We start from the raw sequence: 18,002 nt of genomic DNA on the forward strand, positions 1-18,002 counted from the left end.
TGATTGTATCGCTTTACTTTGCTTTGGTAAGTCCTCACCTAGAGTATTGTGTCCAGTTTTGGGGAGGGACGGTGGCTCAGTGGTAGAGCATCTGCTTGGGAAGCAGAAGGTCCCAGGTTCAATCCCCAGCATCTCCCAAAAAGGGTCCAGGCAAATAGGTGTGAAAAACCTCAGCTTGAGACCCTGGAGAGCCGCTGCTAGTCTGAGAAGACAATACTGACTTTGATGGACCAAGAGAGGTCTGATTCAGTAGAAGGCAGCTTCATATGTTCACATTTTAAGAAGGATATAGACAAGCTAGAACAAGTCCAGAGGAGGGCAATGAAGATGGTGAGGGGTCTGGAGACCAAGTCCTATGAGGAAAGGTTGAAGGAGCTGGGTATGTTTAGCCTGGAGAGGAGGTGGCTGAGAGGTGATATGATCACCATCTTCAAGTACTTGAAGGGCTCTCATCTAGAGGATGGTGTGAAATTGTTTTCTGTGGCCCCAGAAGGTAGAACCAGAACCAATGGGTTGAAATTAAATCAAAAGAGCTTCCGACTCAACATTAGGAAGAACTTCCTGACCGTTAGAGCGATTCCTCAGTGGAACAGGCTTCCTCGGGAGGTGGTGGGCTCTCCTTCCTTGGAGGTTTTGAAACAGAGGCTGGATGGCCATCTGACAGCAATGAGGATCCTGTGAATTTAGGGGGAGGAATTTGTGAGTTTCCTGCATTTTGCAGGGGTTGGACTAGATGGCCCTGGAGGTCCCTTCCAACTCTATGATTCTGTGATGCATTGCACTGACTATGTTGGCGGCCAAGGTGTTTTGTGCTGAGTGTCGCATTCTGGGGCGGGGGCACCTGAACTCGCCAGATCAGCAAAGAAGTGCATGCCTTGATGGTCTCTTGTTAGGGCTGCCAATCCCAATTTGGGGGTGGAGCCGGAGGAGGGAGCTCAGCAGGGGTATGATGTCAGAGTTCATGACTCAAAAGCAGCCATTTACTCCCGGGAAACTGACCTCTGTAGCCTGGAAACCAGCTGAAATTTCAGGAGATCTTCAAGCCCCATCTGGAGGTTAAACAACCCAAGGGAAACCCGAGATGAGATGAAGCACTGGAGGTGGGCAGGAGAAGGGGGAGCAGAGGCCCGAGCCATGGAAGGGAAGCAGCCTCCGGGAGTTTCCTGCAGGTCCCCACTCCTTTAACTTTATTCAGTAAATCAGTTGATAGCCTTTGAGCCCACTCATCAATTCAAAGGTTACCTAATCAGGTAGGCAAATAATGGCAACTCAGCAAAATAAGGTCTATAATCCATTCAAATGAGATCCTGAAAATAAATAATGCTTTGTCCGTTTTGGTGGACAGGAAACAAAATAAGTGTAAGGAAAGTGCAGATTTTGGAATACAGGAAAGTATGGAGCACTAAAATTCAGCAGGTATCCTTTTCCTACTTTAAAGCTAACATGTGGCCTGATTCTATGCACATTTTCTCAGAACTAAATCCGCTAAATTGACTTTGATTGAAATCACTGCACAGGAATGCAGCCTACAGTTCAACTCGTTGCACGCTTACTCATTATTCTATCCCACTGAATACAGTGGCACTTACTCCCAAGATTCCCCACTCCTCCACTTACAGCTGCTAGAATGGCCTTAGATCGGTCATAGCTATCACAGGAGTTGTCCTTGAAAGGGCAGCTGCTGTGAGAGCCCTCTCACCCCCACCCACCTCACAGGGTGTCTGTTGTGGGGGGAGAAGATGAAGGAGATTGTAAACCGCTCTGAGTCTCTGATTCAGAGAGAAGGGCGGGGTATAAATCTGCAGTCTTCTTCTTCTTCTACTTTTGAATTAGGGAGAGTTTCAAAAGCAGTTATTTTGGTGATATGATGACCCTGGCTGTTGTACAAGGGCAACAAGTAGTAGTGGGCACATGTAGGCCCTTCAGCCTCTTAACCTATCTTAGAGTGAGTCAGGTCTTCGGGCTGCCCACCCTCCTGGCCAGCCACAGGCAGAGAAATGCCCTTCCCAGCACTTGTACCTGGAAATCCCCAGTCCTGGACCTGGAACCTTCCTCCTATAAAGCACCTGAACGAGTCCTCAACATTACCACCAGGTTTTTATCTGGGGCCCCAGTGGCTGGCCACTGTGCAAAACAGATGCTGAAACACGGGTCTAATCCATTATGACTGCTGCTATGATATCGTAATCCTTTTAGGGAAAAACCCTCAGTGCCCATATGGATAACTCAATGGAGTGAATGCTCCTGCTAGTTCCACGTCAAGTCCAGTTGCATTTACAGTATAAATGGAATCATGGCTGCTTTTCTCCACCTAGGGAAAGTTGCCCTCTTCGAGTACAGCTGGTGCTTCTTCCGAGCCCAAAGTGCCATCTGGATTGCCATCAGCAATGCAAAAACGCCCACTGGAAAGAGGGGAAAGAAATGGTTTCTTGAGTCGGTCCACAGTTGCTCATTTTCAGGGGGAGGCAAAAAACAAAAGCAATCTGAGTAGCACAAACACTAAGCATAATTCCATAAGGACACAGGAACATACAAAATTCTCAAGAATCAGTTTCAATTCCAGCAACCGGTCTCCATTTCACTGATTTTAGCTTGTGGCTATTCTCCTCGGATTCACTGCACGTGATGGCAAGCATTAAGGTCTACGCCTTGAGCACAATTCTACTTGTTATTATAGAGGGACTTTTCCATTGGAATTGATTCTTTAGAATTTTGCATGTTACTGCGTCTTTAAGACTATGGAATTATACTGGTTGTTTTATGCTACTCAGATTGCTTTTGTTTCGGGCCATATCAGTCCTCTTGGTTTGCCATCTATTTTCAGAAGGAGGCAGCCATTCCTCCGTGTGGAAAGTGTTAACTTGGGCTGGGCCATTATTATTGGAGGAAAGGCAAAGTTTTGGCACTCTTGTAGATGCAGGGATGGTGTTGTTTTACATTCCATATATAATTATTGAAAGTGGGAGAGCATCCATATGGACATGCATGGAATCGCCTTACACTGAATCAGCTCATGTCCAGATGGCCTGCTGAGACTGGCCAGGGCTCTCCAGAATCTCAAGCAGAGAAAGGTTTTCCACTCATCACTTCCTGCCAGGTCCTTTCCACGGGAGATGCTGCTGCTGCGGACTGAACCTGGGACCTTCTGCAGGCAAACCAGAGGCTCTTCCACTGAGCCACAGCCCTTCCCACCGGGCGCAAGGTTTTCTTTCTCCATTCAATGGCTGGCTCTTACCTGGCAGAGTTTGCGTCATTAATGTGAAACTAACCCAAGACCCGATCTGTTGCAAAGAAAAGAAGAATAGGAACTGCACTGAAATATAAAGAGCTGCCTTCTGTGAAACCCTCCAGGCTTCATCCAGCCCAATCCACCTCCTACTGGCAACCAGAGTCAAAGCAGCCCTTTGGAAAAGGCTTTCCCCAACATGGCATTCCTGCAATTTTGCAAGGGCTGGCAAATGAGCAGACAAACTGAGCAGAAAGGCCACAAATGATAATATGCTATTACAGTATATTGCATAATAATAAATTGTTTTAAACAAAAAAGAAAGGCCACATCCAGGGGAGAAGAGTCAGAGGGAGCTGAAGGGACCCAGCATCAAAATTCACGCTCTGGGCATTGGAAAGGGAGGGTCACTGTTTTACTTAGGAATCCAAGAACCTGGGCTGTGGTTCTGTTTACCAAATCGGTGCAAACCTAGGGCTGCCATCCTCCCAGTGCAGCCTGGAGATCTCTCAGAATTACAGCTCCAGACAACAGAGATCAGTTTCCCTGGAGAAAATGGATGTTTTGGAGGGTAGCCTCCATGGCCCTCGACCCCACTGAGGGCCCCCTCCACCCCAGGCTCCCCTCCCAAATCTTCAGGCATTTCCCAAACCACAGTTAGCAACTTGATACAAATTTAATCTACCTGGTGCAGGGAAAGCATGTGTGTTATGATGGAACTAGATGCTCTTCAGTAAACCAAACTCATTTTCAATGCAAATGCCTTGGCCAGCCAGCAACTTGTGCATAAACTCCTAGAGTGGAGCAGGGCTCGTTGCAAGACCTCAGCTGGCTTGCAAGTGAATTAAGGTCAAATCTGACCGAGGTCGTGTCTGAAGACCACGCTGGCACCTCTTCCTGAGCTTAATGTCCCCAGCACAAGGGAGAGATGAGGAAAGGAGGGTACCTCATAGGTATAGTTTGGACAGGAGACCACTGTAAACAGCCATGTGAAAGGGTTGATTGACGGACTTGGAAAAGAGGCTTTATTTCCTTCAGGAAAGAAGAGAAAAGCACATTTTCAGTGTAATTTGTTCAGGCATTTATATTTCTCTCAGAGAAAAGCATAAGTAGAGAATCTAGGTTAGTGTGTGAAGGTTCATAAGCTTTCTCAGGAAAGGAAAGGCCTTATTTGGTATGATCCTTATATGATATGGCAGGAAGCAGGGCTCCAGCCATCTGTGAAAACCTGCTAGGGAGTAGGTGAAAGGTAAGAGTGAACTGAGGGCAATCTTTGCCTCAAATGTTTTGATTTCGCACTAGGGTTGTTGATATTAAAATGCAGCTGGAGTTTTGTGGAATCCTAGAATCATAGAGTTGGAAGGGACCTCCAGGGTCATCTAGTCCAACTCTCTGCACAATGCAGGAAACTCACAAACACCTCCCCCTATATTATAGAATGCATAACATCTGATGCTATCTGATAAGATAAAGATAGTAAGATTAGGGTTGCCAATCCCCAGGTGGGGGCAGGGGATCCCCCAGTTTGGAGGCCCTCCCCCAGTTTCAGGGTCATCAGAAAGTGGGGGGAGGGGAGGGAAATGTCTGCTGGGAACTCTGTTATTCCCTATGGAGATTTATTCTCATAGAAGATAATGGAGAATTGATCCGCAGGTATCTGGGGCTCTGGTGGGGCTGTTTTTTGAGGTAGAGGCACCAGTATAGCATCTAGTGCCTCTCCCCAAAATACCCCCAAGTTTCAAAAAGATTGGACCAGGGGGTCCAATTCTATGAGCCCCAAAAGAAGGTGCCCCTATCCTTCATTATTTCCTATGGAAGGAAGACATTGAAAAGGTGTGCCGTCCCTTTAAATGTGATGGCCAGAACTCCTTTTGGAGTTCAATTATATGTGTCACAGCCTTGATCTTGGCTCCACCCCCAAAGTCTCCTGGCTCCACCCCCAAAGTCCCCAGATATTTCTTAAATTGGACTTGGCAACCCTAAGTGAGATGGACCCAATCCTTTAAAAGCTCTGGACTTTGGGCAAAAAGCTGCTGAACTGCATCGGAGGCTGCCTCTGTGTTTGATCATGCCAAGCTAATCGGGACTGAGGCTCTGGGCTGGCCTGCATGAGAGAGAGTCTCTGCTGGACAAACCAGAAATTTGCTGAGTTTAAGTCATCTCCTGTTTGAGGCCTCAAACATAGTGTAACTGCTCAAACTTAGAATATAGAGCATGGCTCTGCTATAAACTGGAACTTAGGTTTTCATTGAATTAACTCTTTTTAACAGGTATTAGATTATATGACAAGGGTAGGCTTAGCTATGAGAATGTGTGTAGAGTTCATTTGATTATTAAAATGCATAATCTATTGTATCCGGAATTGAATTACTGATATTATCTGTTTTGCCTTCTGAGTTTATGTGTCTTCAAGCCTCCCGTTTGGAGTCAAGGGGAATAAAGTTTATCTGCATTGTTTGTCTCTGGTTGTTTGGGTTATTGAGAGTACAGAGGGGTGTACTTAAAATAATCCATTAACAGCGTCATTGAAGGGCCTTTTCTTCTGGGAAAAGAGGTGCCAGAACTCTCAAGAGGGAAATGAAGGAGAAACACACAGGTGCCCCCCATGAACTTTTCAACATTTTTTGAGAATTTTCTTTCCACAAAGAGGTTCCAGAACTCCATTCCACTGTGTTCCCCTAGGGAAAAAAGCCCTGTGTCTTTGTATCCGCTTCCACTAACACACAGGTGACACAATCTCATCTGGTCAAATTATGTTGCTTATACCTTGGCCACCATTGCGATGGAAATCTGTCTTAATGATCAATTTATGAAATTATTTTTTAATATGTTGTTACCTCCCCTGAGCCTGGCTGTGCAGGAGAGGGGGGGACTAAAAGTCAAATAAATAAATAAATACGTTCACACATCCCTATTTAGAAAAAGTGAAATTAGCTTAAACAGGGTTAATTTGCTACCTTAACCAGACAGAATTTTAAGACAGAGAGAGAAAAAAATAACTGAAAAATAAAAATCACCAACCTGATTGATTCTGATGGACTAGAGCTACATTGATGAAATGACTCCCAGCTTCACAGATCTGCAGAAATATTGCAAACATCTCTGTTAAAATGGCAGCCTGTTATCTAATAATTCCAATACCTGGCTGGCCCCAGTAAGGAAGATCATCCAACATAAACTAAAGTGAATTCAGAATGCCTATGCATCAGTAAGGATTGTTAATCCCAAATAGGTTTGACACTGAACAAAAATGTGGATTTCAAGCAAAGAGACAAATTTTTGCTTAAAAACAGATGCAACTGGGAATACGGTTGATGGGTTAGATGACTTCTGGGGAGGCCTATTGTTGTCATATCATTTACTAGTGAAGAAAAAGGGGAAGCAATAAGGTTTTGGTACCAAGGTTTTGGTATAAGCTTCAAGGCCCTAATCAGTCTGGGACCAACATATCTACAGGATGATCTCTGCCAATATATCCCTCGAAGAGCATCATGCTCTGGAGAGAAGAACCTCCTGGAAACCCCTGGTCTGAAAGATATCTGGCTGTCCCAACCAGAGTCAAGGCATTTTCTGCCCTGGTACCAGCCTGCGGAAGCTCTCTGCCTAATGACATCCTTGGCCTGTGGGACAAAAGTGAGGGTTCATCTAGGCCAGCATCCTGTCTCACTTTTGTCAGTATTATGGAAGACAATGACAGTTTCTAAGCACATGCTGGGAAAGTGAAAATCACTGATCTGCCAGGTAGATCATCTAGGTGACAGGAGGTGGCTACTTGCCAGATTGCATCAGCCTGGACAATGTCAGCATGACTCAGCAGCAGGCGGATTGGTCACCTGGGGAGATGAATTGTATAAGTGTACAGAGAAACTTTACTATGTGTGGGTTATGTATGGTGGTGTTGCAGCGGAGCATTCTGTCGGTTTGGAGAGTGGAGGTGTACATAAATTGTATATAGTAGTTTTACCACTGCTGTGTGCAAGCCTTCATTCTTTGCATCACTAAAGACCACCCTCACTAAACACTGGCGTATCAACAACTTTATGGCCAACCCATTCCTCTTGATGGCCAACAACACTTGAAGCTGCCTTATTCTGAAACTGACTCATGGTAGATCAAGGTCAGGTGTGGGCTGGCATGGCTATACCAGAAAAGAGAAAACACTGCTTCAGTCATTCTCTAAGTAATTTTGCATGGTACCTACAAAAGAAATAATTATAAATTTCTATAGATTCATTCCCAGAACTCTGCAAAATAGGTCTGATTAGTATAAGTGCCTACTGCAAACGGGTTTACTAAGGTGGCTGGAATGGGGCTTTTACCTGGGATTCCTCGTGTGAACTGTTGAAGTGTGAACTGTGGAAATTCTGAGGTGTGAACTGTTGAAAATGGTACTGATCTTGATTTTGAATGGATGAATTTGTGAATTAATGAACTCATGTGAAATCATGAGCTAGTACTGATGTAGAAAGGTATGTTGTCGATGTAGTGTAAACTGAGGACTTTATGCTGAATTAACATGTAATTAACATGTAACCACAATGATCTTTTGTACTTAACTATTCTTATCAACTAGGAACCCCATGGCTCAGAGTGGTAAGCTGTTTTTCATCATCCTGAATAATTTTGGTATTATCTGTAAGCTTGTCTGTTACACTTGCAATTCCTCCCAAACTGGCTATCTTCCTGGCAGCTTTTTATTATCAATCTTAGATATATTACAGAGTATCAGAAGATTTTTGTGATATACCTAGACCTCCTCACTAGCAGTTGCTTCTGCTATAGGCTTCTACTCTCCCCGGCTCAAGCGATCCTGGATCTCCAGAAAAACAAGACCAGAAGCCATGAAGGAAGTTGGGGGGAGCTGCAGATCAAAATGCACCCTCACAGCAACTGGTGGGGAACTGATTGCTTGAGCCGGGGGCAGAACGACTGCTAGTGAAGAACTGGTCCTACTTTTGATCCCCCCCCCTCCCCCAAAAAGCAAAACCTCCCTCCAAACTGGGCTCACTCCCCCCTGCAATCTGATCTAACATTCCCATTTAATCTGGATATTTTTTAAAAAAATTAATTTCCAGTTGGAGCCACACCCAGTTCGCAGCAGTCTTCTGTTAAAGTGTTTTTTATGGAGATTAGCAAGGTCACCCTGCATAACTATGCCATTACATTAGGATTCTTGTGATTTTTAAAATCAGCTCATACATGCATGCAGACATATGTAATGATTAAGCCATAATGCAGAACACTGGACCACATCAGTTCCTTTCTTGTGCTGTGATTTAGTCAAGACATGCTTGCTCTGAGGAACACCAATGACATCCAGTGGAAAAAGAGAGGTAAACAGGAAACTGATGCAAAGCAAGCCTGTGCTGGCAACAGGACAAAGGTAGAAAGTCGAAAATGGAAGAAGGGCAGGCCACAAATTCATCAGTGTCATGGTGGAAACAAGATTTCCAAAATTTGGATAGCTCTAATTTGGATATACAAAATCTAAGGAAATCCTTGAATGGGGAGAATTTCATAAGCATTCCCAGAACTTTTCCAAGGTAATTTCTGCCCTCAGGCAGGTACAAACCTCTCCTCCTGGGCCTGGGCCTTGGCCTGTTCCCAGCCAGTGGGAGTGCAGGTTCAGAAGGGGCTGGGAGTGAGCAGCACCCTCCACATGTGGTTCCCCCATCCACAGCTGCTGCCCCCCACCAGTCAGCTGGCCAGAAGGGACACTTGGCAGCAGTGAGGAAGGCTTAGCTCAGGGTCTCAGCCATGATGCTCTGGTATTGGGAGCAAGAACTCCCAAGAATGGTCAAAAGAGCTTCTATGGTAAAGTGTTTGCCAAATTACCAGAACATCGCTGGTGTCATGGCTGAGATGCCTGGCCAGGTTGCCCCCATTGTCATTAAGTCTTCTCCCCCACCCAGTTGCCAAGGGTTACCTGGCAGTTGCCAAGGGTTACCTGACAGTGTCTTGGATGGTTTGGAAGGGAAACCAGCCTCGAGCCCTTCTACTGAGGATCGAGTCCCCAGAGCCTTTCTACAAGGCCAGGTACACAGTTCCCCCCTTTTGTTTGTAGAGGAAAAACAAAGTGACACACAGTGTGTCTTGCATAATCAGATTTCTCCGGCCCAAATACTTACCAGAAAAGTAAGTGCAGCAAAAGTCACTTGCCTATTTCCAAAGGCTAGAAAACATAATGAAAGAGTACATTAGCCTTCCATGCAAGAGAACCTCTGTCAGGGTCTTTCTCTGTCATGCACAGGCCTGGTGCTGATGGAGAGCCTTCTGGAGCTTTCCACGGGGACACCTCTCATATAAAACCAGAGGAAGTAGATTAAAGTCAGACACAGAGCATGTGGATTTCCGTGCTTCGTTGAACTTCTCTAATATCACCCCCAACTCTTCTGGCAGACACTTGGAGCATTCTGCCAGATTTCCCAAGGAAACTGGTCTTGTTATAGTGAACCTTCTTCAGGGAGTGAACCTTCTTCAGCAGCAGAGTCCATGTGTGTGTGTGTGTGTGAATAAATGGCAAGCTGGTAGGGTTGCCAGGTCCCCCCTGGCTACCAGCAAGGGTTGCCAGCTCCAAGTTGGGAAAATCCTGGAAATTCGGGGACAGAGCCTGGGTAGGAGATGGACCTCAGTGGAGTCCTTCCTCCAAAGCATCCATTTTCTCCAGGGGAACTGATCTCTGTGATTTGGACACAGCTGTAATTTTATGGGATCTCCAGGCACCACCTGTAGGCTGGCATTCCTATACACAGGTGAGACTTACACTGAAGGTGAAATGATGCAGAGGAGGGGAAAGCACAGCTCTTAAGTGTTTTTGGTTTTTTTTGAGAAATGAATATACAAGGGAATAGAGATACCCTTACTCTAACTTTACTTCTCTCATAAATACATCAAAGAGCCCTGCTGGATCCATCTAGTCATAGAATCATAGAGTTGGAAGCGATCTCTAGGGTCATCTGCACAATGCAGGAAACTCACAAACACCTCCCCCTAAATTCAGGATCTTCATTGCTGTCAGATGGCCATCTAGCCTCTGTTTCAAAACCTCCAAGGAAGGAGAGCCCACCACCTCCCAAGGAAGCCTATTCCACTGAGGAATCGCTCTAACGGTCAGGAAGTTCTTCCTGATGTTGAGTCGGAAACTCTTTTGATTTAATTTTAACCCATTGGTTCTGGTCCTACCTTCTGGGGCTACAGAAAACAATTCCACACCATCCTCTCTGTGACAGCCCTTCAAGTACTTGAAGATGGTGATCATATCACCTCTCAGCAGTCTCCTCTTCAGTCTAAACATCCAGCTCCTTCAACCTTTCCTCATAGGACTTGGTCTCCAGACCCCTCACCATCTTCATAACCCTCCTCTGGACCCATTCCAGCTTGTCTATATCCTTCTTGAAATGTGGTGCCCAAAACTGAACACAATACTCCAGGTTAGGTCTTACCAGAGCAGAGTAAAGCGATACTATCACATCACGTGATCTGGACACTATACTTCTGTTGATACAGCCCAAAGTTGCATTTGCCTTTTTAGCCACCACATCACACTGTTGACTCATGTTCAGCGTATGATCAACTAAGACCCCTAGATCCTTTTTGCACATACTACTGCTAAGACTCCCATCCTATAACCATGCATTGGATTTTTCCTACCTAAATGCAGAGCTTTACATTTATCCCCGTTAAAATTCATTTTATTGATTTTAGCCCAGTTTTCCAGCCTGTCAAGGTCATCCTGTATCCTGTTTCTGCCTTCTTTGCAACCCCTCCCAATTTAGCATCATCTGCAAATTTAATAAGCATTCCCTCTATTCCTTCATCCAAATCATTGATAAAGATGTTCAACAAAACAGGTCCCAGGACAGATCCTTGAGGCACTCCACTTGTCACTCCTCTCCAAGAGGATGAGGAACAATTCACAAGCACTCTTTGGGTGCGATCCATCAACCAGTTACAGATCCACCCCAGTTACAGAATCCAAACCACATTTTACCAACTTGTCAACAAGGATAGTATGGGGAACCTTACCAAAAGCCATACTGAAATGAAGATAAATCATGTCTACAGCATTCCCCTGATCCAGTAAGGTAGTCACTTTCTCAAAAAAAGAGATCAGGTGGGGGGGTTTGTACGCATGCGTTAACTAAGCCGGCTGTGTGCTCGTCCTCCCCTTCGAACTGGAATTTTAAATAGCTCAAAGGAATGTAAATAGCTCTTTGGCAAGTCTATTTGAAGAACGAGCTTACTTACGAAAGTCTGAAGATCATAAGAATTCCTTTCTGGGGTCCCAGAGGGTAAGACAACAACTTTTACTATCAAATTAACGAGGCAACGCCCTGGTTAATTACTCAGCGGTTGCGGGTAACTCCGGAAAATAATCATCATGGCTAAGACAATTAAAGAATTATCTGAGCAGATATCAGCTTTCCAGACTTTAATAATGTCGTCCCAGGACCAGATGAGATCTGAAATTAAATCACTGAGGGACGCTTTTACAGAGTTGAGTGCAGAGCTCAAGGACACACGGAACATTGCAATCTCTGCTAATGAGCTGGCCTTATCTAATAAACAAAAAATACTCCAGCTGAATTTGCAACTTACAGAGCTCTCTGATCGTAATAGAAGAGCGAATCTGATCCTGGGTGGAATTTCAGAGGAAATAAATAATAAGCTCCTGGAAGGGACCCTTATAGACTGGATGGGTGAGCAAGGAGTCACTCTGCAATCTCAGGATATTGAGAGAGCTCATAGACTGCAAAGGAGACAAGATGGGGGTGCCCCAAGGGAAGTCATAATTAAATTTTCAAGGGAAAAGACTCAGCAGACAGTTTTCAAGACTTTGAAAAAAAGGAAAGACCTTTCTTTTAGAGGAAGGAAAGTTTGGGTGAGAGAAGACTTCTGCCAGGAAACCATCAGAAAGAGAAGGCTAATGAGACCCTTTGGGCAAAAATTATATGACAACAAGATTAAATTCTCTTGGGGGTACCCCTCCTCAATAATTATTTTTAAAGATGAAAAAAGGCTGGTGGCCCGCAACCCTAAAGAAGCAAGAGATCTCCTCACTCGCCTGGGCATCGCCACAGATGACCTAAGAGACCCGAGAGACCCGAGAGAGGAAGAAGAAGAAGAAGAAGAAGAAGAAGAAGAAGAAGAAGAAGAAGAAGAAGAAACAGTGGAGCTCGGTGTGGACCCGGGAGAAGGAAGCTCAAGTAGATAAGAGAAAAGGCCAAGAACGGACTACTAAAGGGAAGTATAAAATATTTTGAGCTAAATTTAGCTATAAGCTTGAAGGGGAGGGCGGGATGCGTGCCCCCTGGAAGGTGGAAGACAGGATGATGGTTTCATCCAGGAAGTTGTCTGTGCCACAGGGGAAGGGAATGGGGGGGGGGGGGGGTCAGTAAGAAGTATAGAAAAATACCCTCAGCCATTAGGGCCCAAGTCTGTTACATATAAAGAGAATGGATAGATCTTTAAGAGTCCTTTCACTGAATGCGAATGGTCTATCATCAAATCTTAAGAGATTCGGAGTAATTAAAATGGCTAAAGAACAAAGAATAGATTTGTTGTGCCTACAGGAAACTCACAAAAAATAAATGATAGAAAACCATTGATAAAAGATCTGAGGTGGCAGGTTTTAGCAGAAGCAAGAGGGTCTTCCAAAGCTAGAGGCGTGGCTACATTGATTCGTAAGGATATTAAGGTGGAGAACATGGAAAAATTAGTAGATAAGGAAGGTAGATACCTCTTAGTTAAGTTTAAGCTGGAAGCCATAAAAATCACTATAGTAAATGTTTATGCACCAAATAAAAGACAAAGGAAATTCTTAAACTTGGTTTTTAAGAAGATACAACAGTTTTCAGAGGGCGAACTAATTGTAGTGGGCGATCTAAATATGGACATAACTAAGAACAATAGTATTAACCTAAGAGATTGGGGCTTGAAGGACGCTCATGAGTTCACCAATACGAGACCCAGCCCGACACATATTTCTTGTAGACATAAAACAGCATCCCGCTTAGATTATATAATTTTGGGAAAAAATAATAATATGGTGGTTAAAGAGATCAAGACCCATCCAATTTTGATTTCTGACCATGCCCCTCTAAGTATTGAATTAGAATTAAATCTTCCCTCGAAAAATAGACCTTGGAGGTATAACAACTTGGTAATGACAAAAGAAGAGGATAGGGAATACTTAATGACACAGTTAAAATTATATTTTAAGGAAAATAGAGGAACTGTGTCAACTAATATATTGTGGGACGCTGCTAAAGCGGTAATAAGGGGCCATTTGGTTAGGAAGGAAAAAGACATAAAAAGTGAATGGTATAAAAAAAGGCAAACAAAACTTAAGGAATTGGAGGAGTTACAAAAAGAAATAGTGGGAAAGTGTAATCCTAGTTTACAGATTAGAATTAAAGAGATTCAAAAACAGTTGGAGGCCCTAGAAATGGCAACAATGTGGAAAAAGGAAATAATGGTTAAGAACGACTTCCAGAGGAATAGCATTAATACAGCAAAAAGATTAGCTAATTATTTGAAAGTTAAAAAGGCAAAACAATCAATTAGAACTATTAAAATTAATAATAGTACAACTCAAAACTCTAAGGAAATCACTAAGGCATTTGAAGACTTCTATAAAAATTTATATATGAAAAAGAATATAACGGAGGTGTGGGACGCACCTAAGCTAATTATAGAGGAGGAAGCAAAAGCCTCACTGGGTGCTGAGATTACACTCCAAGAGATAAAGGAAGTAATAAAAGCGCTCAAAAAGGGTAAATCACCAGGGCTGGATGGCTTTACTTCTGACTTTTATAAAGAAATGGTAGAAATTATAGCACCTGAATTGCAGGTAGTTTTTAACGAAGTCTTGGAAGGAAAGAAAGCCCCGGACTCATGGAAGGAAACAGAAATAATTTTGATATTAAAGCCCCAGAAAGATCCGGAAGAAGTAGGTTCATATAGGCCCATTAGTTTACTAAATCAAGATTATAAGATTTTTGCTAAGGTTTTAGCAAATAGACTTAAGAGAGTTATCCCGTCAATCATAAAAGGGGACCAATACGGTTTTATTGAGGGTAGATCTATTGCCCATCCTATTAGAAATATCTTAAATGTATTGCACCATGGCCAAAAGAAAAAAATAGCTCTGTTAAAGTTGGATGTTTATAAAGCCTTTGATACTCTCTCACATGAATTCTTGTGGCAAATATTAAAGAAGATAGGTTTAGAGGAACGGTTCTTACACGCTATACAGGAAATATACAACGGAGGTAAGGCCAAAGTTAGAGTCAACACTGACCACTCACAAGCGTTCCCAATTCAAGGGGGGGTAAGACAAGGCTGTCCACTATCCCCACTTATATTTATAATAGCTATAGAGCAACTAGCAGAGCGAATTAGGAATGCCGGGAGAATAGAGGGGTATAAGTCAGGTATTGAAGAAATGAAAATTAATTTATTTGCGGATGATATCATAGTAATAATGTCTAACCCAAAAGACGGAGTTAAAGAGATTAAGATAATTTTAGATGATTTTGAAAAGTGTTCAGGGCTCGGAGTGAATATGACAAAATCAGAAATTCTATACCTTAATGTTAATAGAGAGGAAAAACAGGAAATAAATAGGATTATGAATATAGGAATGGGAGCCAAGAGATTAAAATATTTAGGGATAGTCCTCCAAAAAAATATGGACAAAATGATAAAGGAGAACTATGGTAAAATATGGAAGAAAATAGAGAGGGATATGAATAATTGGAATCATAAAATACTAGGGATATCATCTAGAATAAGATCTCTTAAAATGTTCATGATACCAAAGTTAATGTATTTATTCCAAACGTTACCCTTAGGTTTGAGGAAAAATCAAATTGAACAATGGAATAAAGCAATCAAAGTGTGGATTTTAATAATAAAAACAGTAGGTTTCATAAGAGAATTTTATACAACCTTAAATCAGAATTAGGTTGGGGAATCCCAAATTTAAGTAAATATTATGAGGCCTTCCAACTAAGAGCGTTACTTGATTTGAGTGAGGATAAGGTACAGAAGTGGATTAATTTCGAGAATGCGGTCAACAGTGGCATTGGAAGATTTGGATTTTTTTCCACAGTGTCGACAAAAGATCTAAAATTAGCTATAGGGCCCAGAAGAGCAGCATTAGAAACCTGGATGAAATGGTACCCACAGTGGCTAGGGAAGGTTTCAAGGTGGAGCCCCCTAGAAGCTATTGTTAAGGAGGTGCATGCTATAAAATGGTGGGAAAGGCTTAAAAACAAAGGCTATTTTAGAGTGGACGATATGTTTAGGGGTGGTAAGCTAAAACCCTTACAGGAAATTATAGAAGATTTAGGTAATCAATACTGGTTAAACATAGCAGGCTTGCATAAGAGAGTTAAGATGATCAGTGAAAAGGGAGAGCTTTGGTTAGACACTCCAATGGAAGAGATATATAAGGTAATGGCCAAACAAAGGAAGGGTCTAGTGGGGTTATTATACAGAAAAATGATTTCAAATAAAGATAAAATAATAGTACATTTACAAAAGATTTGGAGTCATGAAGGTCAGTTAACAGAGGGGTTGGCTGGGAAAATCTTGGATGGTCTAGAAAGGATTAAAGTAACCAAATTTAAAGAACTGGAATATAAATTTTTCACAAAATGGTACAAAACTCCCGCACAAATAGCCAATATATTCCCAGGAGTGAGCTCCAAGTGCTGGCATTGCAAACAATTTAAGGGTTGGTTTGCACATATGTGGTGGGAGTGTGAAGAGGTAAAACCCTTTTGGGGGGAAATTATTCAATTTATTAGAAAAGTCTGCAATGTACCATTAACCATTGGCTTTAATATGATGTTGTTAAGCATAATAGGAAGTCCGGCACTAAGTAGACCCATGCAAAACCTTGTCAAGGCAATGATACTAGCGGGGAAGGCGGTCATCGCCTTGGGGTGGAAAGATAAAAGTAAATGGTCAATAGAAAGCTGGCACAGCTATTTGTTTGATTACATACAGTCTGACATCGTGGCAACAATCAACAAGGATTCCACGTGGGAAGATAAAGTCAAGGAAATCGAGACCAGATGGAACCCTTATTTAGAGTGGATCTCAGGAGAAGCAAGGAAGGACATTCAGTGGAAGATCAGGACTCTGTGCCCTTGGCTGAGGGGAAAAGACTAAAAGAAGATGGGGAGGGTTGGGGGGGGGGGCGAGGGTTATTTGTAATTTCAACATCCATATGCTGTAATGGCCAATTGTACTAAAGTCAATAAAACATAAAAATATTTATTTAAAAAAAAAAAGAGATCAGGTTAGTCTGACATGACTTGTTCTTGAGAAAACCATGCTGGCTCTTAGTAATCACACCCATTATTTCTAAATGTTCCATGACCAACTGTTTGATTATTTGTTCTAAAACTTTTCCAGGTATAGACGTCAAGCTGACACGTCGGTAGTTACCAGGATCGTCTTTTTTCCCCTTCTTGAAGATAGGGACAACATTCGCCCACCTCCAATCTTCCGGCACCTCTCCTGTTCTTCAAGAATTCTCAAAAATAATAGCCAGAGACTCAAAAATTACATCCGCAAGCTTTTTTAGAACCCTTGGATACAATTCATCTGGCCCTGAGGACTTAGTTTCATTTAAAGAAACTAGGTGTTTATGTACTACCCCAATGCTGATCCTAGGTTGGAACTTCATACCCTCCTTATGGGAGAGGCACTTTGGTGTAGTGGTTAAGTGTGCGGACTCTTATCTGGGAGAACCAGGTTTGATTCCCCACTCCTCCACTTGCACCTGCTAGCATGGCCTTGGGTCAGCCATAGCTCTGGCAGAGGTTGTCCTTGAAAGGGCAGCTGCTGTGAGAGTCCTCTCAGCCCCACCCACCTCACAGGGTGTCTGTTGTGGGGGAGTAAGGTAAAGGAGATTGTGAGCCGCTCTGAGACTCTTTGGAGTGGAGGCCGGGATATAAATCCAATATCTTCTTCTTCCTTATATGTTCTGTTTTTGCCATGTTGAGCACCATTTCCCTCAGAAGAGAAGACTGAGGAAAAGTAGGAATTGAGCAGTTCCGTCCTCTCTTCATTTCCCGTTACAATTTCACTTTCTTGCCCTCGCAATGGGCCCATCATGTCCTTGCTCTTTTTCTTACTCTGAACATAAGAAAAGAACCCTTTTTTGTTATTTTTAGCATCTTTGGCCAGCCTAAGCTCATACTGAGCTTTAGCTTTCCTAACTTTTTCTCTACAAGCACTGGTGATTTGTTTAAATTCATCCTTGGTTATAAGGCCCTCCTTCCAATTTCTAAAGGAGTCTTTTTTATTTCTCAAGTCTTTAGAGAGCTGTTTATGGAGCCACTTCGGCTTCTTTAGGCTTTTTCCATTTTTTCTTCTCATAGGAATCGTCTGTGACTGCACTTTCAGTATTTCGCTTTTAAGAAACTCCCATCCCTCCTGAACCCCCTTCCTCCTAAGTATTTCTGACCATGGGATTTTACCCAGCATAGTTCTAAGTTTCTCAAAGTTTGCCTTTCTGAAGTCCAACCTATAAGTCTGACTACATATAGCTTTTCCCTTCCCTAAGACTGTAAATTCCAAAATCACATAGTCACTACTGCCCAGGGTTCCCACTACTTCCACTTCTTCAATCAATTCTTCCTTGCTGGTGAAAATCATATCCAAGATAGCAGATCCCCTTGTTTCCTTCTTCACTTTCTGGAAAAGGAAGTTTTCATCAAGACAAGTCAGGAATCTATTTGACTTTTCATTTTTAGCA

General features: G+C 42.9%; 1 protein-coding gene across 2 annotated transcripts in view; it reads right to left on the reverse strand.

Moving 5' to 3' along the window:
* Positions 1 to 2,224: 2,224 nt before the first annotated feature.
* Positions 2,225 to 18,002, reverse strand: part of TECRL (trans-2,3-enoyl-CoA reductase like) — a 39,468-nt gene continuing 23,690 nt past the window's right edge. Inside the window, exons 8-12 of one of the 2 annotated variants that reach the window (XM_060248350.1) lie at positions 9,355 to 9,398; positions 6,248 to 6,305; positions 4,173 to 4,258; positions 3,236 to 3,281; positions 2,225 to 2,402 (exon numbers count right to left, since the gene is read on the reverse strand). In XM_060248350.1, the coding sequence (XP_060104333.1) occupies positions 2,275 to 2,402; positions 3,236 to 3,281; positions 4,173 to 4,258; positions 6,248 to 6,305; positions 9,355 to 9,398 (362 nt within the window). In that variant the 3' untranslated portion in view covers positions 2,225 to 2,274. Of the gene's footprint in view, positions 2,403 to 3,235; positions 3,309 to 4,172; positions 4,259 to 6,247; positions 6,306 to 9,354; positions 9,399 to 18,002 lie in introns of both variants that reach the window. The other variant, XM_060248349.1, reaches the window with a different exon arrangement.

This window comes from Heteronotia binoei, chromosome 10 (assembly GCF_032191835.1).
Source record: "Heteronotia binoei isolate CCM8104 ecotype False Entrance Well chromosome 10, APGP_CSIRO_Hbin_v1, whole genome shotgun sequence".
Taxonomy (NCBI): Eukaryota; Metazoa; Chordata; class Lepidosauria; order Squamata; family Gekkonidae; genus Heteronotia; species Heteronotia binoei.